A 23,832-nucleotide genomic window follows, 5' to 3' on the forward strand; every position below is an offset into this window, starting at 1 on the left:
TCACATTTACATTATCCTGACAGTCATAAGACTCGAGAAATATCATAACATAAATTTGTTCGTGTTATGAAAGTTAACAAATGGATGCGTAAGCAACGAGTAATGTACATCAATAACAACGTTGTGTGACTTTCAATCAACTGCAATAGGAATAGTCATTCGAAATCTCTGACTCCCATTTTTTTTGTGCCATCATCTTTGAGTCATTGGGGACTTGTTTAAATTTTAGATAGATTTTGCGGGAAAAGAAAAATTGGAAGCCGCTCTTTTTAAAAATGCACATAATTTCCGTTATTTTTTTTTCATTTCTCTTTATTTCAAAAAAAAAATGTTGGTTATTCCTGGTACTTCTGCTCTTTCAGCGTTTAAGAGTACGAGTCTTTTAAAATATATTCAAAAGACTGTGCCCTTAGCAGAATCTATTTCAGCTATTCACATTCATTTTGTTCAAGCGCGTACAGGCCAAGAAGGAAGTTTAAGTGAACATTTACAACCTGGACAGATTTTACGCCAGTTACTTACTTACGGTTACAACCCCATCGATATTGAAGAAATTGAATCTATTGTCAAGTTCTTAAGCACTAATCATCAACCTTTGGATGCCACAATCGCTCTTGTCGTTCCTCGCCCCGGTACCATTTCCCCTTGGTCATCCAAAGCTACAAATATTGCCCATCTCTGTAATCTTTATGATAATGTCGAACGTATTGAACGCGGTATTGCTTATCGTGTTGTGAAATCTGACGGATCCCAATTGACCAAGCAAGAGATCGAATCCATCCAAGATTTAATTCATGATCGTATGACTCAAAATGTATCGACAATCATTCCTGCTTCTGAATCAGTATTTCACCATGGCGCTCCTGGTCCTTTAACTGTCGTTGATTTATTAACACAATCTGTCTCTGGTGAACATGCTCGTGAGAAATTAGCGGTTGCAAACAAAACTTTAGGTTTGGCTTTAGCTAACGATGAAATCGATTATTTGATTGACGCTTTTGTCGGTCAAGATGGACAAAGCGGACTTCAAAGAAATCCAACCGATGTCGAACTTTTTATGTTTGCCCAAGTCAATTCTGAACATTGTCGTCACAAGATCTTCGGTGCCGATTGGACTATCGATGGTGAATTAAAACCTCATTCTCTCTTTGCAATGATTAGAAATACTCACAAGTTGAACCCTGATTCTACACTTTCTGCCTACTCTGATAATGCTGCTGTCTTGAAGGGTTTCAGAGCTACCCGATTTGCCCCCAACGCAACTCAAGCTAATACTTATGAACATTATGAAGAGGATGTCCATTATCTGGCTAAGGTAAATATTTGACAGATGTGTCACGGGATTTTTTTTTTAACGTGGGTTTCTTTTTTAAGGTTGAAACTCATAACCATCCCACTGCTGTATCACCTTTCCCTGGTGCATCCACAGGTTCAGGTGGAGAGATTCGCGATGAAGGAGCTGTGGGTCAAGGATCCAAGCCTAAAGCCGGTCTTGTCGGTTTTACAACTTCTAATTTGCTCATCCCTGATAACGTGCAACCTTGGGAAACAGATTTTGGTAAGCCTAGCCATGTTGCTTCTGCATATGACATTATGATGGAAGCACCCCTTGGTGGAGCAGCATTTAATAACGAATTCGGTCGTCCTTGTTTGACTGGTTATTTCCGTACATTTGCTGAGACCGTGCCTGTGACTGATGATACTACTGAAGTTCGTGGCTACCATAAGCCCATCATGATTGCTGGTGGTGTTGGTACAGTTCGTCCTGCTCATGTCTTTAAGAAGCCTATCAATCCTGGAGCCCATCTTGTTGTTCTTGGTGGTCCTGGTATGTTGATTGGTTTGGGTGGTGGTGCCGCTTCTTCTATGGCATCTGGTCAATCTAGTGCTGATTTAGATTTTGCATCTGTTCAACGTGAGAATCCTGAAATGGAACGTCGTGCACAACAAGTTATTGATGCTTGTACTGCCCTTGGGGATGAGACTCCTATTGAATCTATTCATGATGTTGGTGCTGGTGGTCTTTCTAATGCTTTGCCTGAAATTGTCCATGATAGTGACCTCGGCGCTACCATCGATTTACGTAAGATTCCTTGTGACGATGCATCCATGTCTCCTATGGCTATTTGGTGTAACGAATCTCAAGAGCGTTATGTTTTGGCTATTGCCCCGTCCAAGATTGTTCAATTTGAGTCATTCTGTGCTCGTGAACGTTGTCCCTACGCTGTTGTTGGTGTTGCTACTGCTGATAAGCGTCTTGTTGTGAAAGATCCTCTTTTGAATAACGTCCCTATTGATTTGCCTATGCCTGTTTTGTTTGGTAAGCCTCCCAAGATGTCCCGTCAAGCTGTGACAGAAACTCCTTACAGAAGAGAGTTTGATACTTCTTTGGAATCTTATTTACCCGGTCAACATGATGTTCTTTCTGAAGCCGCTTCTCGTGTCCTTCAATTGCCTTCTGTTGCTTCTAAGTCTTTCTTAATTACCATCGGTGATCGTTCAATTACTGCTATGGTTGCTCGTGATCAACTTGTTGGTCCCTGGCAAGTACCTGTAGCTGACGTTGCTGTCACTACATCTTCTTTGGGCCTTGACATCATGACCGGTGAGGCTATGGCTATGGGTGAGCGTACTCCTATTGCTTTATTGTCTCAGGCTGCTTCTGCTCGTATGGCTGTCGGTGAATCTTTGACTAATTTAGCTGCTGCTCATGTTGGTGATATTAAGGATGTCATCATGTCTGCTAACTGGATGTGTGCTGCTGATCATGATGGCGAAGGAGCTGGTCTCTATGAAGCTGTCCAAGCTATTGGTATCGACCTTTGTCCTAAATTGGGTATTGCTATTCCTGTTGGTAAGGATTCTATGTCTATGAAGATGAAATGGAGCGAAGGAGGTCGTTCCAACGAGGTCACTGCTCCTCTTTCATTGATCATTACTGCTTTTGGAACCGTTGTCAACAACCACACTACATTCACACCTCAACTTATCAACAAGCCTAATACCGAACTTATTTTAATCGATTTGGCTAACGGTAAGCAGCGTTTAGGTGGTTCTGCTATTACACAAGTTTTCAAGGAGATTGGTACTGAGGCACCTGATGTCGAGGATGCTATTTTGTTGAGAGATTTCTTTAACGCTATGCAAAAGGCAAAACAGGTTGAAGGCGCCGAACCTCTTGTATTAGCTTACCACGATAGATCTGATGGTGGTTTATTTGCTACAGTTGTTGAAATGTGTTTTGCTGGTCATGTTGGAGCCGTTGTGAATTTGGATGATATCACCAATGAGGGCGATGTCGTCTCCTCTCTTTACAATGAAGAATTAGGTGCTGTTGTTCAAATCGAATCTGCTCGTTATGAAGAATTTGTTAACTTGATGACCGAATGTGGTATTCCCACCAACAATTTGCGCAAGATTGGTACCGTCAGTGAACACGACACCAAAGATAACATCACTTTCAAGCTTGGTGGTGACTCTGTTTACAACGCTTCTCGTGTAGATCTTTTCCGTGCTTGGAGTAAAACTTCATATTTGATGCAATCTGCTCGTGATAATGCTCTCTGTGCTCAACAAGAATACGATGCTGTTTTAGATACAAGTGACCCTGGTCTTCAATATCAATTAACATTTGAACCCTCAGAACAACTTGCTATCAACACCCCCAACGGTGGTCGTCCCAAGGTTGCCATTCTTCGTGATCAAGGTGTAAACGGACAAATTGAAATGGCTTTTGCTTTCCATTTAGCAGGGTTCGAAAGTGTTGATGTTCATATGACTGATATTATATCTGGACAAGTTAGTTTGAAGGACTTCATTGGTATTGCTGCCTGTGGTGGTTTCTCTTATGGTGATGTGCTCGGTGCTGGTTCTGGTTGGGCTCGTACGATTTTGTTGAACAGTCGCGCCCGTACTGAATTCGAAGATTTCTTTGCTCGTGACAACACTTTCTCATTAGGTGTCTGCAACGGTTGTCAATTCTTGAGTCAATTGGCCGAATTAATTCCTGGTGCTAATAACTGGCCTCGTTTTGCTCGTAATGAATCCGAACAATTTGAAGGTCGTACTTCATTAGTCAAGATTGAAGCCAACACTCAAAGTATCTTCTTTAAGGGTATGGAAGGCTCCATTTTACCTATTGCTGTTGCACATGGTGAAGGTAGAGCCACCTTCAATAACGAACAAGAGATGCAGCAATTCCAAATCGAAAATTTGGCTGCCACTTCCTATGTCGATAATTATGGTAATGTCACGCAACAATACCCTGCCAATCCTAACGGATCACCCCGTGGTATCGCCGCTATTACAACACCTAACGGCCGTGTTTTAAGTATGATGCCTCATCCTGAACGTGTCGTATTAAAGGAAAGTAACTCTTGGTATCCTGCTGAGGAGAACTGGGGTCAAGTCGGTCCCTGGTTGAAGATGTTCCGTAATGCTCGTGACTGGGTTGGTGAGAACTATTAAAAGACCTTTCATTATTTATCTCTGTACAAAAAAAACACATTTATTATATTTCTCTTTTCATATTACATAAAATTCGCTGTCGAAAATCATTTAATTGCTCCGCTTTCATATACATATTTACCAAAAAGAAAAGAAAAGACACCATCATTGCAAATAAAAAAAAAAAAAAACGTTGAATTCAATAAGGATGTTTTTAGATCTAAAAGTTAAAGGTTTTCAGATAATCATGCCACTGATATCAGCAATCTATATAAACAGTGTTGCTAATTAAATTCGAGTAATAGTAATCTACTATTTATTGCACGCCTAATTATGAAACAAAAAATATCGTCATCTTAGCGGTCTGTGATAAATAAACAAACATGATCTAAATCATCTCTCATACGAACATCATGCATGTAAGATCAAAGATCTGATCAATTGATTAAACAAGTAGCCTACAGTCAAATGAATGAGGCCGTATAGCGTATTATATCTTTTGATGCAAACCCTTTTTGCCTCAGTTATAGCCACACAACGCAGCCAAGAAAAACGTGGGCAGAAGTTACTATTGCTCCTCAAACAGTTTTATTACATAATTACCCATAATTAGAAATACACATAGTGGGCACATTCATAGATACGTTTGGGATTGATACGCAAGTATGAGCTTTATTGTAAGAACATCTTCCATGCTATTTTTTATTTGGTGTTAGAATGTCAGTACTATAATGATTACTTGTTATTCTTCATTTTTGAACAATTATTAAAATAATCCACACATATTTCTATCCCAAATTTATAATTGAAACGTTTTTCTTCCATGTACTCAAGTGCTAAAGATAAAGATTCATCACTGTTAATCAGTACATGAGAGCAGTTATGACCACGAGAATAAGTGATTTCACGAACATCAGCTCCAAGTATCAAGGTTATTTTTTCCCAAAGCAGCTTATACGATACATCTTCATCGGTCGTAAAAGCATATCTTCTCTTTTCTCCGTTGACATTGACCAAAGCCATAACCCAATACATTTTTCTCTTGACCAATTTTCTTTCAGATTTCTCCGTTTGCTTTTTTTTAATCTTATTATCCTTATTTGACATCGTACTCTCTTTTAAAAGAAGAGGAAGAAAAAAAAAAAAAAAAAAAAAAAAAGTCCAGAAGACTGAATTTATATATCAAATTCACTGACAGTCATAGGCATAACATTGATGAAGGTGTACAGTATGCTGTCTTTCATATGTATTAGTGGAATTCTTGATATTCAAGAGGACATTTGGTTTAGTCAAATATATAATGTTACGCTTACTGTCTATCCTTAAACTTGTAAGAACTGTTAGAAAAAGTGCGACTAAAAAGTTGGGAAACACCGCTTTAAAAAAGCTGCTAATTGTATTTGATTACCAGGAAACCCCCGCTTTTCTTTTTTTACTTTCACCTTTACTTTTAATTAAAATGTTGCGATTGTCGGGTACAATTAAACAAAATGCCGTTACCAATAGCGGCATCACTAAGCGTCTTTTTAGCAACATTCAATGTTACGATTCTTTAGTGCTCGGTGCTTACACCGAGAATGGGACAGCTACTTTGACAGCTTCCAAAGATATCTCTAAAAAAGTTCATAATCTTATTGAAGAACATTTGCGTGTGTCTAATTTCAAAAAGGCAGGCGATGTTCGTACTTTATACAATATTGGTGGTATGAAACAGGTTGCGATCGTGTCACTTGGTAAGAAGAGTGAAGTTCAGGATACGCAGGAAGCAGCACGCAGAGCTACCGCACTTGGTTTGCAAGCTTTAAAACCTCAAGGAGCCAAACACATCGGTATTGATATATCATTAAATGCCCATGGTGCGGGTGAAGGTGCTGTGTTGTCACAATTTTCTTTTGACAAACTGAAGTCAGATGCAAAAGAGGAGGATATTGTTGTAGGACCATTCTCTGAAACTGAGAACGGAGAATTGGATTGGGCTAACGGACAGATTTACGGTGCCTCACAAAACGTGGCTCGTATGCTCATGACCTCACCTGCCAACTTGATGACGCCCAAGTTATTTGCCGAAGAAGTCGCTTATTTATTAGCCGGCTTAGAAAATGTCGAGGTTATTGTCAGAGATGAAGAATGGGCTGCAAGACACAATATGAATGCATTTCTATCTGTCGCTAGAGGAAGTGTTGAACCTTTAAGATTTATGGAGATTCATTATAAAGGCGGAAAGAAGGGCGATAAACCTCATGGTCTTGTCGGAAAAGGTATGACTCTTATATTTGTATGTAGGAATATTTTATTTATACACCCTTTTTTTAAAAATAGGTGTTACCTTCGATGCGTAAGTCTGTTTGTTTATTATCATTATTGGTGCTGTAGACCCCAGATGACTAACAAATCTTATATCATAGTGGAGGAATTTCTTTAAAACCATCCAACAATATGGCATTAATGAAAGGAGATATGGGTGGTGCTGCCACAGTTGCTGGTGCTCTTTACGGTATCTGTAAGCTGCAATTACCTATCAACGTAATTGCGGTAACTCCACTCTGTGAAAATATGCCTTCAGGCACAGCAACTAAGCCAGGAGATGTTGTTAAGGCTATGAACGGCAAATCGATCGAAGTATTAGATACTGATGCAGAAGGCAGAATGATTTTAGCAGATGCTTTATATTACGTCAGTTCTAAGCATTCGCCTGCAAGTTTGATTGATCTCGCTACTTTAACTGGTGCAATGGATGTTGCACTCGGCGATGTCTTTGCAGGTGTGTTTACTAACTCTGATAAATTATGGAATAACCTTGAAAAGGCCGGTAAAACCACATCAGATCCATTCTGGAGAATGCCTTTGAATGATGGCTATTTGAAAGAGATGAAGGAATCTTCGGTTGCTGATCTTAATAATTTGGGTAAGGGAAGATCAGGTGGTGCATGCTCAGCTGCTTCGTTCTTAAAGGAGTTTGTATATGGACTCGATAAAAAGGAAGAGCAAGAAAAGATTCCCTGGGCTCATATTGATATTGCTGGTGTGATGGATAGTCAAGGCACTGATGGCTATCACATTAAGGGAATGAGTGGTAAAGTGGCATTTTATGAAAATCAATGAAGATAGACTGTATCTAATATGTGTAAAATAGGTCGTCCTACTAGATCCTTAATAGAATATATTCGTGGTCTTTCTTCCAATTGAAAATAACAAGGCCGTGTGTGTTACTTTGAGTCACGTGGTGTATGACCTTGGGGTTTTTACGGCGATGATGATGAGTGGGGGGGGGGGTTTGCTCAAAGCTCAATAAAAAAAAAACTTCCTTCTTTTCTTTTATTAAACTTGCGGTCTTTTTCACAACAACACAAAAATCAAAATTAGTGCTGCTTGATTCAAATTTAAAGAAATACAATGTTACCCATTACGTTTGATTTAGCCAAATATCCAACAGTGGATACTATTCGGCTATTAGCATCTCTACTTGAAAGAATGACCATTGCAAACGACTTATTGAATAAATCACAACAACCCTCTGCACAACGTCGTGGTTCTTTACAACAAGCACCACCATTAGCACCACCACCACCACCGGCCTATACCCGGTTTCATGCCCGACTTGTACCCTCTATTGATATTTATTCTTACCTGACCAGAATACTTAAATACTGTCCTTGTGCTAATGAATGCTTTCTAAGCTTATTAGTCTATTTCGACCGCATGTCCAAAAATTCTTTGGCTTTAACAGGAAAACCTTTTACCATTGATTCTTTCAATATACATCGTTTAATTATTGCAGGTGTGATGGTAGCCTCCAAGTTTTTCAGTGACGTGTTTTATACAAACACACGATACGCAAAGGTTGGTATTACATTGTTTGTTTTCACATTTTGTCGGTGCTAATGTCCTAATTCTTTCAGGTTGGTGGATTACCAGTTTCTGAGTTAAACAGCCTTGAACTCGAGTTTCTGAAGTTGAATAGCTTTAATCTTACAGTATCTATTAGTGAACTACAAAAATATGGAGATCAATTATTAAAAGTGGGATATATGACCCAAGAAATGAGGAAACCACCCTTGTTTCGCCATTCTCGTTCAAGCTCTGTGGATCAAGTGGATAGAATGTGTGATTTAACCCAACGTTTATCTATTGATGAACATTACCAACCTCAGCAGCAGCAGCAACAGACAAAATATTATTACAATCAGAAGAAACACAATAACCAAGCAGTACGTAAAATGACTAGTACCAATAGTTTGAAGGAGAATGGTAGATATACTACTTACGAACAACCAAGACATTCTCGTTCAAGCGTAAACCTCAATCAAGGCTTCTGGAAACCAAGTAGTCCACTTCAGCAACAAGGGGAAGAAAGCACATCTCGAAGATTATCATTGACCTCTATTCATGCAGCTCCTTTTATTCCTAGTAGTGAATTACAGCAACAGGTACAAGCACAGCAACAGCAGCAGCATCAACAGCAGCAGCATCATCATCAACAGCAGATACAACAGGGCGTCTACTATTATCCACCTGTTGGTATACCAACCCCTCCACCATCTGCTTCGCCAATTCATCACCACCAATCTTATTCTGCCATGTATTTATAAGATTTATATATACATACAATTACAACAACCCACTATTATTATTATTACTACTATTATTACTACGTTTTTTCTTATTATTATTATCGACTATATCATTTACTACTTACTTTTGGAGGGGAAAGAGAGAGAGTTTATTTATTACACACACTCCCACGCACAGCCATACATACTCACATACCTTATTTATGTATATCTATCCGACTTATATACAATATACATATTTTAGCATTTTTTATTATAAACTTATTTTTTATTTTTTTGCCAATGATATACCTTGTATCACATTAGATGACAATAATGAAAAAGTGGTGCCCACTCACTTGTTTTGGAAAAAAACCTGTATCTTTTTATTTTTTTCCAATACGATGATGTAAAACACCAAATTGAAAGCGCTTAACCCGAAAGAGTAGTGTACCAAACGGCACGAGGAACAAACAGTTTATATTTTATTTAATGCTACACAAAAACGGGTATACAGCCAACTTAACACGGGACTCCAATAAACTTTCTTTTTTTTTCTTTTTAGTGTTTCTTTTTTTTAATTTTTAGTTTCTTCATCTCTCTCTCACCAAAAAAGACAATGACACCTCGATCTCGAAAGAATGCTGTGTCGAACTTTAACGTTATGGTTGTTGGTTTCTCAGGAGTAGGAAAGACCTCCTTTGTTCGCACTTTATTAGAAACACTCTTGTTAGAAGAACAAGTAGAAGATACCCCATCGAAAAAGAGACGTGATTCATTTATGAGCGAAAACTCCTCAGTATATGTGCACGAAGAACAACAGTTACAAGGCCCAATCGAAAAGACACTTACACCATATACTATCTCTAGAGAGATAGAAGTAGATAGAGAAAGAATCGTCCTGACTATCATAGATACACCAGGATTTCAACAAGAATACCTAGTTGATAAACAACTCCACGATATAACAAAATATATTGAACACCAATTTGATTTGACATTGGCAGAGGTAACTGAATAATAAAAAAAAAATCTAATTTATAAAAATGTAACACTTGTTATTGTCATACATTAGGAATCAAAGGTTAAGCGTAACCCTAAAGCGGTTGACACTCAAGTCCACTGTTGTCTCTATTTTATTGATCCCAAAAAATCAGCTTTAGACGAGTTTGATATTAGAATTTTAAAAAGATTATCAAATCGTGTAAATGTCATTCCTATTATCGGAAAAGCAGACCATTTGACTTTAGCTCAAAGGAACAGATTGAAGCCTTCCATCATCAAAGATATCTACACAAATTACAAGATTCCTATCTATGGTATGCCAGATGAAGATTTGGACGAGGAAGACGATGAGGAAGAGGAGGAGGAAGAAAAGGAAAAGATTAAAGCACCACAATCACTCGATGATTTCCTTTCTCAATTTGATTATGAAAAAGAAGATAATGATACTCAGTCCGTGTTAGATTACCTTCGAATCATTCCTTTTACATTCATTTCTTATGAAGATGAGCCAGAAACTGGTAAGCCTATTCAGTTGGACAATGACATCAAATTGGGTCGTGATTTTGGTTGGGGATCAATTGACTGTCTGGGCGAAAAATATTCGGATTTTGTTAAACTCAAGCATGTTTTGTTATCCACTCACCGCCGTTACTTGAAATTGGACACCGTGGAAAGATACTATGAACAATATCGTACAGAAAGACTGATGTATAAAAGAGCTACTAAAATAGGCTTACCCACCCAATAATAATAAATAATATAAAATGGTTTTTTGACAGGTTTTCAAAAATAATACTTATTGTTTACAACCAGATTTGTTTATATGTTTATGCAGCTTTGCTATTTACACTATCAACCCACATAACATCCCTAGTCTCGTACCAATTTATTTGTCATTTAATCTGATCATCGTCGTATTCTAAAAAGAGTAATTCAAACACATGGACCTTAAATTCAGATAAAATTGACTTATTAATTTTTAAACACCTGCAATGCTGCCAACTGTTCTTAATTTTTAGTTAAAAGCACTACTCGATAATAATAAAAACATTGGAACACATTTCTTTCGTCCCCGAGCTTTCGGAAAGCACTCAATGATCTGTATATCTATAACTGTAAACGATTGGTTTGGCATAGTTACAAACATCACTTGCAGTAGTACTACATTCAGATTTAACATTAATCAGGTCAGTGACTTGAATGGCGGAAACATATTGATTTTTTAGATACCTGGTAACGATACCAGAAAAATACGACGAGATAATTACGTGGATCATATACTTATAGTTAAATAGGTCTGGTCTAATACATGACATAAAAGTCCCATAGATATTGCTAGCGCCAACAGCGGCATATATTCAGGAGAGAGAATCATTAACGCCACAAAATTTAAAAGTAGTACAAGGTGCCCATAAATTGTTCCTTTTAAATTGTAACTTTGATTCTTTAGCTTTATTTTTGAGCATGAATGACCATTGAATTGACTGATACAGGCGACGTTCTATTTTCTGATACTTTAAAAGGCTTAACATGTATTCTCCAACATCATCAACAATATGTCTCTTCGAAGTATGGATGATTAAAATTACATTCAGATGTTAATCTATCCATAAACAGTAAACAGACAAACAGCTTCTGACGCAAGTTTTTATGTTTCAATTTCTTTTTAAATTAACACGGTGTTCAATACACCCTGTATAAATATTTGCGATATGGGGAGCTATAAACTGGTGACATTGCTATAAGCAGGTTGTCTTTTATGGAGACAGAGTAAGCTGATTATTTTTGTTAAGCACGTTAGTTTAGAGGATATTTGTACAGAAAGTTACCTAGAGCATCCGCAGCAGTGCACTACAACATTTAATGAGTGGTTATTTTTGGTGAAACGGGTCTGCAGTGGTTGCACTAAAATAATTGCTAAATATCGAAAATCCACTACAAGTAGCATAAAAAATTTAAAATTGGATTTTTCGTCCTTTTCTTTTCGTTTCTTTTCCTAAAATCTTTAAACCAAATAAACACCCAGACTGCCAATTGAACCCGTAGCCCCATTCCAGTTGAAATATACAACGAAAATTGTGATGATAGTCATTTATACGAGAATTAAAGCTTTAGTACTTTATTCTTAACCGCTGGAGACTCATTGAAAAATAATACTGAGTATCTACAGTCCGCTCTTAGGTTGTCACTCAAAGAAAATCCACTATTCCTAAGAGAAGAGAAATAGCTATTCCATTAGGATCTTTTTATTTAAATAAGAAAGCTGTTTTTATTTTTAAAAAGGTGACTCACTTTATTATCAGTAACACCAACTTAAATGAAAAATACGTCGGTCACCATATTGTTAATATAAGTTTTGTCAACATATACTAAAAAAATCAGAAAGATATGGAAAACGCGTGTTAAGCGCAAGTTCGAAAGTAGCTTGAAGAAAAAAAAGGAAGAATTTTGCTACTTGTGAGGTTAAAAACAATTCTGTTTGGGGAAGATGGAGTGAGTTCCTCCAAAATAATGACGACTTCCATCCATACAATCCTAAATGCCACCGCGCTATCCATGGTAGGAAGACCGTTTCTGTAAAGGGATACTTTACAAGTATTTCCACTTAAAATCATCTAAAACCATTAAATTTGATGGTAATTAACAGAAAAATTTTCAAGGTGGACGGGGTATAAGAATACAAGGAGTTAAAAAGGTAGTGACATAGCCAAAGTGCCGATACAAGTCTCTTTATAATCCGATCTTAATTTCAATTCGCAGAGGTGTATCACTATGATTCACTTACTAGCTTTTTAAAAAAAAGGGGGCTGTACATTTAATCAAACTGTGCATATGTAGAACATGCTCTTACACCTGAAGGATCCTTCTATTATCTTTGGCAAAGGGACTTGCACTTAAATAAAGTATTCTTCCCTTATCTCTGGTTTTAAGATATGATAGCTTTTTACCGTTGTCTTCTCTAAAAATATTAACGAAAATTTTTTTGTGGATACCATAGATTATAACAATAAGATAATTGCCATGTCACATCAGAAGGAATTGTCATGTTTATATAGTATAGTTATACATGTGCCACTTGTTTATTAGTTAAAATTACTAGCTATATCATATAAAACTACTAAGTAAACTGTCATGCAAAGTTTATCGTATAAATCCGTTTCCTATTTCAAAGATGGTAACCATATTTTCTATTCGTTGTACAAACTTTCCCATTAATGCTACTTACACGTTAAAAGTTAAGTCTGAGAGAAACCTGTAGATCAGGAAAGGTCAAATACAGTTTTGTCGAGAAAAAATTAGCTTACGAAGATTTTTAAGTTACTTCTGACACTTCGAATTAAGGACGCTGTAACCTCTCACTCTTTGGGATATCGATCCGATATAACAAATGATGTAAAAGTAGCTGATGGATGAAAGAATTTTTAAGCCAATACTTTCAAGGCTAGTTACTTCGGAATGCGATATTTAATGTATACTGACCATGGATACACTTTCACATTGACGCTTAGATCCGGCTACGGGTCGATGGGACTTTAACATTGGCGTAATGTATTCATTTAACAAATTAAAAGAGCATATATAGATTTTTTACTATCCCTAATGCCCAAAATGATACAAAACTAATATCGAAATTATCAATCGTAAAATTAAGCCAAACGGCAATCATGTCGAGACTTTCAGTTTGTTGCTCGACTCACTCTTACACCCATTTAATAAGCACAATTAACCCCAAAATGGCGTGAAATAGCAATAAAATACTAGAACATCAGCAAGTCTTATTTTAATTTGATACTTCACTTAGGAGCCGCTGTTTGCCATTGATGGTTATAACAGATAGAAACCTTTGCTTTGTCAAAGATATTGAACCAATGTTTATTGCTAGGTGCCTTAAATCGTACATAGTCTTATAGCAACACAAATCTAGAATGAAATTTCAGTGACGGACTAAGAGTCTAGTATTGCTGTATTTAATTTGCAACTGTCTACGAGCAAAGGTGTAGAAGCTTAAAAATGTAAAAAAAAAAAAAAAAAAAAAAAAAAAAAAAAAAAAAAAAAAAAAAAGATCCACAGTGGATGACCAAAATATGAATCCGCAGCAAAAACAAGCGGAGAACCGGCTGTTCAAACTATAAAGGGAAGTCAATTTAACCGAAGCCGTATGATGCTATAATAATGGAATTTTTCGCAATCACAAATCGGATTCAATTTTGCTTAAGCTTTAGTGATCTTTAGTTATAACTTAATGCAATACTTAACATATTAACCCATAGATAGAGAGACGTCTATTTTTCAGCTTCTCATCAAAAATTGGATTACTAATAAAAAGGTAAAGCGGCATTTAAAGACGATCATGTTGCCTATTTAGTCGTTTTTTAGCCGACATTCGCAAATTGTATCCAAAAATCAAGCATCCATCTTCTCTTAGGTATATTCCTTTAGCGATCTATACCCACGGAAACTGATTCTATTATTAAGACATCATCTGTCATACATAGGTATAGCCAATGATAAGGCATCGAACACAAGCTAAGCGGAAAACCAAGTATTAATTGTTCTGTGATCCGCCGTTCATTTTCTTTTTTTTCCTATTTCCTCTTACTTTTTCTTAGTTCCACTTGATTTTTTTTGTGAACTAGTTTAACATCATGAGCTCCGCTATCGAAAAAAGTAATAGTCCAATAAAATTGACAGCAAGAATGTTACTGACAATGCAATTATAGTTTCTTCGAATAGGAGTAGCAGTAGCGATACAGTGTCCACTGTTTACAAAGAGAAAGAGATCGAAGAGATCGAATCATATATCGAAGAAAAAAACAACTCGACTGTCTACAACCCGAAAGATGATCCTAATCATCCTGTGGTATGTACATGTAAAGTATTATCTACTATGAATTTTAACATATTTGATTTAAACTTAGAATTGGCCCAAGGGTAAGAAATATAGCGGCCTCATTGTTGTGTCATGTAATTCATTTATGGGCTATTTCTCATCGGCAGTATACGTAAGATTAATTTTCCAGAAAATCAAACACAAACATAGTCTGACAATTTTATTTGAATAGATGCCCGCTACTCATGATATTATGACCTACTTTAATACAAATCTCACTGTACGTATTGAGTTTCATTCATAAAACAACAACAGTTGCTAATCATTATTTCCATCTAGACCATTAATGCAACTATTGCCCTCTTTTTATTGATGAATGCTCTTGCTGTAAGTTTAGTGTGGTAATTTGCTAAATCTATTTTATTGAACAATTTGCAACGATTTTATAGCCTTTGATCTGGGCTCCACTTAGTGAACGTATTGGAAGAAGGTACTTACGGAAATTATGTCTAGTAGAAAGGTCTTTAATCTTATTTTTAAAGATGGGTTTATATCATTGCGATGGCAATTTATACAGTTTGTACAATTATTTGTGGTGTCTCTACGAATTTAGGGGTGTTTTTTGCATTCCGTTTGCTTCAGGGTATATTTGCTTGTGCTGGGCAAGCAGTTGGTGGGGGCAGTGTCTCTGATATATTTGAACCTCATGAGCGAGGAAAGGCCATGAGTATTTACATTTTAGGGTAAAACAAATTCCATGCTCTTAGTAAATATGTACCTAATATGTAATATCGTAGTACAATTCTTGGTCCTGCTGTGGCTCCTATTGCTGGCGGCTATATTGATCAGTACTTAGGATGGCGTTGGATATTTTATATCAAAACTATTATGGGCGGTGTGCTTACCATCTTAAGTTATGTTCTGATTAAAGAGACTTTATATGTTCCTAATGCCAAACAACTTCCTCCACCTGCAAACTTTAAAGAACGTTTATCTAGACTCAAGTTTAATCCCGTAAGTTTTTTTGATTCAATAATCTCACAATTGTACTTACGAATCAAATATTTTATAGTTCGGTAGTCTTGAACTCTTATTACAGCCCGAAGTTTTGGTCACCTGTATTCCTGTTAGCATCGCCTTTGGTTGGTTTTATTTCTTAGTGACTATTCTACCTACCACTTTCGGAAGTGTATATAAATTTTCTACGGGTACAATTGGTCTTTGTTATTTAGCTGGTGGTATTGGTAACACCTCAGGATCAATTGTAGCTGGTGCAATATCCGATAAATTATATGCTAAAGCTGTTTCTCAAAATGCCGGTGTTCTTAAAAGCGAATTACGTTTAAGGCCTATGTATATCGGAATACCATTTATTGTCATTGGTTCTGTCATGTATGGCTGGTTCCTTAAGTCTGGAGTACATTGGATGGGTCCTTTGGCTTCTTATACAATTAGTAAGTACTCTTCTTGAAAGACATTATGGCCCGAAAAAATATTAAAGGGATTTATAGCTACTTTCGGAATTATGTTTACGATTACTGTCGCCACCACTTACATGGTTGACTCTAACCATACTAAGGCAGCATCAGGTGAGTTTTTTTTTTCTTTTTTTTTCGATGTCCTGATTTGCTGATACTTTGCATGAATTATGTAGTTGTATCAGTTGGTAATTTCACAAGAAATATTTGTGGTATGATATTTTCTTTAACTGCTGTGCAGATCCGTGGATCTCTTGGTGATGGGTGGTCATAGTAAGTGGAAGCTATTAAGTTTACATGACAATATACACTAACCAACCGTAATTTATCAGCACATTTATGGCCCTAATGTGTCTCACTGCCTATTTAATCTGCGTTCCCATGGTCCAAAAATTTGGAGAGGGATGGAGAGCGAGAAGACAATAGTCTCGTAAATTAAACATACACATACAACATACTTAGATTCTTAATAATAAATACCGGTACTTAATAAAATAGTCATCTAACGTATTCTTTTGTTTGTGTGTTCCTTTTGAGATGAAACCGAATTTAGGAAATCGCCAAAAAAAAAAAAAGTTCCCATCCCACGCTTCAAAACAATATAAACAATAAATCACAAGATATGAACCCAGTTCTGATGTGGGTGGGCGTAAAATGAAATCAAATATATAAGGACGTGGTTCCGGGCGAATTTAGATTTTTTTCTTTAAAAAGGTTTACCTTTCTTTAAAATAATCTATTTCAAAATGCCCATGGTCAAAAATCTTGAGAATGTTCATCAGGAGTTGATGGATATTGCCAGACAATCTAATCGTCTTTCTTATACCAAGTACACTTCTGATGATATTGAAAAGTTGCAAAACAGACTTCGTAATATTGACTCTCAATATAACGAAGGCCGCTTTGGTGATATGACATCTTGCGCTGACGGTGGCTGCTATGAAGAAGAAGGTCAAGCCCAAGTATCTGATGAATTGGAAAAGGTTCATAAAACGCTCCATGTCATGCTTTCTCGTATTGACTAGTAATTTAAAATCATGGAAGAAATATGAAAAACCAACAATACGTCACAGTCTTTTTTTTTTTTTCACTCTTTTCAATCTGCTTACACAAATTTTCAGCTTTTCCATATCATTCTATTCAGTTTGATTCTTAGTTTAGTTACTAGTTTTTACCCAGATATGATATTGTTAGTTTCTTTCTTCTACATTTTACATTAACATTTGTAAATAACTTTAAAAAATCAGTAAATAAAATATAAAAAACTAGTATAAAACCATCGGATGTCCAAAAGTTTTTTCTCTTCCTCTCTTTATTTTACAAATACATCAAGGAATATGAGCAACTGGGATTCTGAAGGACTTAAGGAAGATTTTGGTATGTTTGGCTTATGCAAAAAATGGCGTTTTTTTAGTTGACGTGTGCGTGGGAGAATATCGTCAGTCATTAACTGTATGACCTTTCCTAGGTAATCTTCGTGTCAATTCAAATAAACCCAAAAACGCCGACAATGAATGGAGCAAGCCTGTTCAGTCATCTAATGAGCCAAAGTAAACAGAAACAAAAGCAAAACAAAAAAGTGTCTCAACCATTAAGAATAGATTATGATTTTAACTCTTTCTTTTTGACAGATGGAGCTCAACTGTGGAAAAAGCCGGAGGTTGGGGAGATCGTAATTTAACAGCTAACCATTTCGAAAGTCGTAACGACTCTACTCAACAACAGCATATTAATAACAATAGAGGTGGTTATGAGCACGCTGGTCGCGGGCATGGTCAGCAAAGAGGCAGGGGTGGTTATCAACAACAGAGAGGTGGTTATCAACAGCAAAGAGGAGGGTTTCAAGCAAGAGGAGGATATCAACAAAGAGATGGTAACCAACAAAGATATAGTGACGGACAAAGTGCTGGATATAACCATCAAAGGTCGAATAAGAACGACTGGAATACGGCTTCTGCTCCCGTCGTTTCATCTACTACTAGCGGCTGGGATTCAAAACAAACGGAAGCTGCTACTCAATCCGACAACTGGAATGCAACATCTACTGCCGCTACTCCTGCTACTTCTAACAACTGGGGGACACCTGCCCCTTCCAATAAGTGGAGCAACCCCGTGCAAGCTAGCACTACGTCGACTCCTGCTACATCTACACCCAACGATTGGAACTCAACGCCAGCAGCTACCCCTCCTGCTAACCAATGGGGCACACCTTTGTCAACTAAACCAGCAACAGCAGCTAATCAATGGAGTACACCTGTATCCAACAAAGTTCCAGAAGCTGCACCTACAAACTCCTGGAATAGTAAACCAGCAACAGTAGTACAACCTCCTAAGCAAACAGTTGCTGCAGAAAGCGATGGTTGGAGCACACCAGCTAAGTCCACATCTGGGGGATCGTGGGGTGCTATGACCATGGATAGTTTAGGATGGTCGGATACTGGAAAAAAGACCAAAGATGTCAAGGAAGATGGCAAAGGTATCTGGAAGAATGGTGTACATGAACTCGGAGCAGAAAATGAGGAAATGAAATTGAAGCTTTTTGGTACAGCAACCGACTCTGAAAATGCACACTCTGGTATCAACTTTTCCAAGTACGAAAACATTCCTGTTGAAACGAAAGGAGAGAATATTCCCGAAGGAATCAATCAAGTAAATATAACATAATCGGATATAACGATCAATAGATGATTAAATTTGTTATTGTTATATTTTTAGTTTACTCATCCTCCTTTGGATAAACATCTTTTGACAAATATTTTATTGGCTCGATATACTGTGCCCACACCTGTCCAGAAGCATTCCATCCCTATTGTTCTAAACAACCGTGATCTGATGGCCTGTGCCCAAACAGGCTCTGGTAAAACTGCGGGATTTTTATTCCCAATTTTATCGGCCATGTTTGCTCGAGGTCCTTTGGAAGACCCCAAGGAGCCAAACGTGAAACAAGGTTATCAAAGTTATAAGAAAGCCTACCCTCAAGCACTTATTTTGGCGCCTACAAGAGAATTGGCTTCTCAGATCTACAACGAAGCTAAAAAGTTTTGTTATCGTTCTTACGTGCGCCCTTGTGTCGCCTATGGTGGTGCTGATATTCAACAGCAGCTCCGATTAATTGACCGTGGATGTCATTTATTAGTTGCTACACCAGGCCGCCTTGTAGATATCTTGGAGCGACGCCGTATCTCTTTCCAAAATATCCAATACTTGGTTTTAGATGAAGCCGATCGTATGTTGGACATGGGGTTTGAACCTCAAGTGCGTAACATTATTGACGGTTGTGACATGCCTCCCTCCAGCAAGCGTCAAACGTTGATGTTTTCTGCTACATTCCCTGATAAAATTCAATCTTTAGCTAGTGATTTCCTCAAGGATTATATCTTTTTGTCAGTTGGACGTGTAGGAGCAACATCTGAAAACATTACTCAAAAATTTGAGTTATTACGTGACGATGAAAAACGACACAAACTCTTGGAGATTCTCACTGAACACAAGGCCGACCGAGGCTTGACTCTCATCTTTACAGAGACCAAACGTATGGCCGACACGGTTTGCGATTTTTTAAACGACAATCAATTCCCTTCGACAGCTATTCACGGAGATCGTGTGCAAAGTGAACGCGAAACGGCGCTTGAATTATTCAAATCAGGTAGAACACCTATTATGGTTGCTACAGCAGTTGCAGCAAGAGGATTGGATATCCCAAATGTCACTCACGTCATTTCATTTGATTTGCCTAGCGATATTGATGATTATGTACATCGTATTGGCCGTACCGGTCGTGTAGGTAACACAGGTTTAGCTACTGCTTTCTTCACGAAAGGCAATCGATTCCTTTCTGGTCCTATGGTCAAACTTTTACAAGGAGCTAAGCAAGAGGTTCCTGCCTGGATGGAAGATATGAGCAATGATGCTGCTAACGCTCCCTCAAACGCCACTCCTACTTACACTAGAAGACCAAAGCGTCAGACTGATGAAGCAGGCCCACGAATCGGTGCTTTTAAGAGTTGGTAAACATAATGTTAATTGATCTACAAATGCAAGGTAAATATTTTCCTTACCGTGTCACCAAAAAAAGTAAATAAAATAAGCACATTTTCCCACTGCTGTATAATCTTAAAAGTTCGACTGCAAGTGAGACTGTAATAATTTCCCGTTGAGTACATATTGTTTAGGGACTTTTTTTTTTTAGTTTAAATAAAGAATGTAAATAATAAGATCGTTCTTCTTTACTTTGCCTTTTTTCTACCTTCGCCCTAGTTTTCGATACATCAATAATGACACAGTTACAGCGGATAGGTAAATTAAGAGATACTATCAATATCTCTTAAGCTAATTTTTTTTTATAATAGCCCTATTTTTGCTGTCATTATTTGTTCTACAGATTGTCGCAGCAAATGAATTGCAACAAGATGACACTATTGAGCATATAAATTTGGCAAAAATATTGACTTTAACTTTCGAAAATCCTGAGAGATTTGTTACAGTAACGTTATCGGATAAAAAGGGGGCTCTACAAACACCAACAACAGACCGATTTGATAGACAGGAGTACCCTAAAGATGGGCCAATTTTAGAGGAACAATCTGATAAACAAATTGATTCAATTCATTCCCAAGACACGAGGACAGATAATATCCAAGAACATACTCGTTTAGAGGAGGGTTTACCTTTTATTGAATTTGTGGGAGATGATATTGAGCAGATATTTTATGGATCAGAACCGATCGCTGAAACAGAACCCGTCGTTGAATTAGAACCTGTTATTATTGCAGAAGAAGAGGCAGCAGATACGAAATCGTCAACGTTAGATGTTGTAGAAGATGGTAAGGCATTTATAATCGGAAAATTTTCCAATTAAATTAACTGTTTTTTAGGTACTATTTCTGCCACATCTGCTAATAAGACAGCAATAGAAGAACCAACAGCTCCGAAGCGACTTCTAGCGCAAGTTACTGGTTGTAAGACACAAGGACAGATTGCCCTGACATATAATGAAGGGCCAAGTGACGTTACTGCAAAGATCGTTAGACAGTTGAGTAAAGCAGATGCCCGTGGCAATTTCTTTGTCAATGCCACATGGCTCTACACTCAGCAATATGCTATGGTTGTACAAAATATTTACAATGCAGGCCATTTTATTGGTATGACCTATCGTGCTGCCAATGATGATCCTGCTAGTTTGACTGATGATGAACTCCGTCAGGATATTCTTAGTAATGCCCATATCATCGAGACTTTGATAAACGTAGCACCAAAATATGTTCGTCTTCATTATACAGAAGTTAAGGATACTCGTACAGAAGGTATCATTCAAGATCTTGGATTTGTTATTGTGGGCTATAACCTGGACAGCCAAGATTATTTTAAAAAGGATGCAACCGGCCCTGATTCAATTCAACGAGTTTATTCCGATACATTTAAAAATTACAAGGATACATACGATGCCAAGGGATCATTTATATCTATTCAGTATGATTTGCCGTATACAGGGTCTTTGGTTGCCATACCTCATATTATTAATACCATTGAAGAAGAAGGTTACACTATGGTTCGCTTGGATGGCTGTTTAAACGATGCGACTCCTTACAAGAAATGTGAGTTAATAATAACGCCATCCTCATGGTAGTATTAATATATATTTTCTCTATAGCTGCAAATAGCACAGAGTACATTGGGGATAAATTCTCTTTTGGGCAAACAAACTACCATCAAGGCCAAAAAGCTATTGTTTTGGAGAGTGCAGACGAAGCTGCGGCTGCTGATGAAAAATTCCAGATTCAGGGTATTGTGACAGGCGAGGAAAATGTATCAAACAATCAAAAAGTCTCCCTTTCAGCTATCTTGATTGCAGTGTGCGCTGTATTTGCTTCAATCATGTAGATACCAATGGCCATTTCATCGCAACAAGAATTTATATCTCAAAGAGTTTTATATTCACAAAAGTACCTTATGACTAATTACTCCACCTTTTCTTATTTTTAGTGCGTCTGACTAAAAAGAAAACAATCATCTCAATAAAATTCATAGATTTTCCCTCTGTGGCCTATTTTATTTTATGTTATTATAAAATGGCACGTTTAGAGCTCTCGCTAACATGCCAGAGTCGATTAATCGTGGCCAGAAACCACATTCCTCTTACCTAAAATGATGGTAGGCCGTCCTATAAAATCAAAATACGAGTAGTGAGCATCAATTTCAAAAAATCGAGCTAAAAGGTAGTAGGTGGTATAATCTTGATGGTACTCAAAAAGAATTGTTTATTAAAATAAAAAGTCAATGACATGTACAGGTTTTTGCTGTTCACCCATGCAAAATTATTTCTACACGAGTATTGTCAATTAGCATGTCCTGTACGTATTCTACAAATTAGATCCTTAAGATACAGTCTCCCTTAAAATATTGTATGTATTCTTTTAAAGGCGCATCAAAATCTGTGTACCACGTTGTTTTGCATCCACCGAAAATTGGGAACCATACTTGAATTTCCAAGACCTGATTTTTATTTTTCTGTTCTAAAATTTGAGGTAAACACGTTTCCAACTTCGTTGGTGTAATATAAATCTTTCGTATTTTTGGTAAATGTCATGTTGAATAATTCAATATGTATGTTTGACTAAGGATGTGAGGCTCTCAGTGAAATTTGATACGGCTAAATTCTTCAAGCTTAGCACCGTCATGACTCTGTGCATAATGTTCTCCCACTGCTACATTGTACTCCAGTATGATACTAATATCTCCATTCTTAGATTAGTGATTTTAATTATAGGTTTCTTATACTCATATTAAAAGTTTCCGAAATTCATCATCGACAGTCTCACGTAATTTTTAATCCTATGCACAATCTTGTTCTATGTTTTTCCGCTAACGTGGTCAGGTTCTCTACCAACAAAAGTAAAGCAAGTATTATTCCACTTTTACGCATGAATGGCCTACGTGTCATTTACAATGAAAATCCAGTAAAGAAAACTATGTTGTTTGCAAAAGATACGTGCTGCTGGGAAACCTGGGGAATCCTTTCAATTTTAGGACGAACCAAGTGACTATACAACAGCCTAAGACTGATTTTGACATCTTAACCTGGTTTGACCTGACTTTTAGAAGGATCTTGAACACTCGGATTCTCCTATAATGTCATTTTTGCCATCAACGTTTTGAACAGTCAGCTAGCACCCTCCCATATACTTACGTTATTACATATAAACCGATTGATTCCATATGAAGGGATTACTTTAATCCTTTTTTTTTTAATGAACTTGATACGATGTAATATATGAGCGATAAATAGACGGCAAAACAAAGTAATATACACCAGTATCACTCCGTTGAGTACTTGCTGTTTAAATGCCAATGTCTTTTCTGACGAAGGTTGCATTTTAATTTAAGACGCGTAAATCACGAACATTTTTAAATTCCTCTGCCAGAGATGAAACTTCGATGGTTGCTAAACAACCTAATGCCAAGACAAGTAATAAGAAGCATTATAACGCGCATTAAATTTTAAAAAAAGGTACTTCCTATAGCA

General features: G+C 37.1%; 9 protein-coding genes across 9 annotated transcripts; 8 read left to right on the plus strand and 1 right to left on the minus strand.

Annotated features, from left to right (window-relative positions):
- The first annotated feature begins 311 nt into the window (after window positions 1-311).
- On the plus strand, window positions 312-4,645 carry EV154DRAFT_24362 (phosphoribosylformylglycinamidine synthase). The gene is made up of 2 exons (XM_051594561.1): window positions 312-1,315; window positions 1,375-4,645. The coding sequence occupies exons 1-2, from the start codon at window positions 329-331 to the stop codon at window positions 4,465-4,467; spliced, it is 4,080 nt and encodes a 1,359-aa protein (XP_051453666.1). The 5' UTR covers window positions 312-328; the 3' UTR covers window positions 4,468-4,645.
- A 404-nt stretch (window positions 4,646-5,049) lies between these two features.
- On the minus strand, window positions 5,050-5,565 carry EV154DRAFT_554776 (uncharacterized protein). Its single transcript, XM_051605229.1, has one exon. The coding sequence runs from the start codon at window positions 5,551-5,553 to the stop codon at window positions 5,182-5,184; it is 372 nt and encodes a 123-aa protein (XP_051453667.1). The 5' UTR covers window positions 5,554-5,565; the 3' UTR covers window positions 5,050-5,181.
- A 297-nt stretch (window positions 5,566-5,862) lies between these two features.
- On the plus strand, window positions 5,863-7,717 carry EV154DRAFT_521774 (cytosol aminopeptidase family, catalytic domain-containing protein). Its single transcript, XM_051602931.1, has 4 exons — window positions 5,863-6,704; window positions 6,766-6,781; window positions 6,852-7,519; window positions 7,580-7,717. Exons 1-4 carry the CDS (start codon window positions 5,906-5,908, stop codon window positions 7,630-7,632), a joined length of 1,536 nt encoding a protein of 511 aa, XP_051453668.1. The 5' UTR covers window positions 5,863-5,905; the 3' UTR covers window positions 7,633-7,717.
- A 22-nt stretch (window positions 7,718-7,739) lies between these two features.
- Window positions 7,740-9,128, plus strand: EV154DRAFT_24369 (cyclin-domain-containing protein). The gene is made up of 2 exons (XM_051594563.1): window positions 7,740-8,286; window positions 8,346-9,128. Exons 1-2 carry the CDS (start codon window positions 7,840-7,842, stop codon window positions 9,033-9,035), a joined length of 1,137 nt encoding a protein of 378 aa, XP_051453669.1. The 5' UTR covers window positions 7,740-7,839; the 3' UTR covers window positions 9,036-9,128.
- Window positions 9,129-9,376: 248 nt separating this feature from the next.
- Window positions 9,377-10,814, plus strand: EV154DRAFT_24405 (Septin-domain-containing protein). The gene is made up of 2 exons (XM_051594569.1): window positions 9,377-10,005; window positions 10,072-10,814. The coding sequence occupies exons 1-2, from the start codon at window positions 9,616-9,618 to the stop codon at window positions 10,747-10,749; spliced, it is 1,068 nt and encodes a 355-aa protein (XP_051453670.1). The 5' UTR covers window positions 9,377-9,615; the 3' UTR covers window positions 10,750-10,814.
- Window positions 10,815-14,647: 3,833 nt separating this feature from the next.
- Window positions 14,648-16,736, plus strand: EV154DRAFT_485270 (major facilitator superfamily domain-containing protein; the record flags this gene model as incomplete). Its single annotated transcript, XM_051598745.1, has 13 exons — window positions 14,648-14,669; window positions 14,723-14,862; window positions 14,921-15,004; window positions 15,065-15,112; window positions 15,172-15,219; window positions 15,282-15,322; window positions 15,375-15,575; window positions 15,630-15,846; window positions 15,905-16,040; window positions 16,065-16,286; window positions 16,344-16,421; window positions 16,487-16,583; window positions 16,643-16,736. 13 exons carry the CDS (start codon window positions 14,648-14,650, stop codon window positions 16,734-16,736), a joined length of 1,428 nt encoding a protein of 475 aa, XP_051453671.1.
- A 200-nt stretch (window positions 16,737-16,936) lies between these two features.
- EV154DRAFT_521783 (uncharacterized protein) lies at window positions 16,937-17,509 on the plus strand. The gene has a single exon (XM_051602932.1). The coding sequence runs from the start codon at window positions 17,057-17,059 to the stop codon at window positions 17,333-17,335; it is 279 nt and encodes a 92-aa protein (XP_051453672.1). The 5' UTR covers window positions 16,937-17,056; the 3' UTR covers window positions 17,336-17,509.
- A 138-nt stretch (window positions 17,510-17,647) lies between these two features.
- EV154DRAFT_567774 (P-loop containing nucleoside triphosphate hydrolase protein) lies at window positions 17,648-20,321 on the plus strand (the record flags this gene model as incomplete). The annotated part of the gene is made up of 4 exons (XM_051606037.1): window positions 17,648-17,687; window positions 17,779-17,860; window positions 17,942-18,959; window positions 19,026-20,321. 4 exons carry the CDS (start codon window positions 17,648-17,650, stop codon window positions 20,319-20,321), a joined length of 2,436 nt encoding a protein of 811 aa, XP_051453673.1.
- A 928-nt stretch (window positions 20,322-21,249) lies between these two features.
- Window positions 21,250-22,190, plus strand: EV154DRAFT_427734 (uncharacterized protein; the record flags this gene model as incomplete). Its single annotated transcript, XM_051596373.1, has 2 exons — window positions 21,250-21,904; window positions 21,961-22,190. Coding segments are annotated over 2 exons (885 nt in total), but the record flags the coding sequence as incomplete, so codon positions are not given.
- Between the last annotated feature and the right edge of the window lie 1,642 nt (window positions 22,191-23,832).

Source organism: Mucor mucedo (assembly GCF_025094135.1).
Source record: "Mucor mucedo strain NRRL 3635 chromosome Unknown EV154scaffold_111, whole genome shotgun sequence".
Lineage (NCBI taxonomy): Eukaryota > Fungi > Mucoromycota > Mucoromycetes > Mucorales > Mucoraceae > Mucor > Mucor mucedo.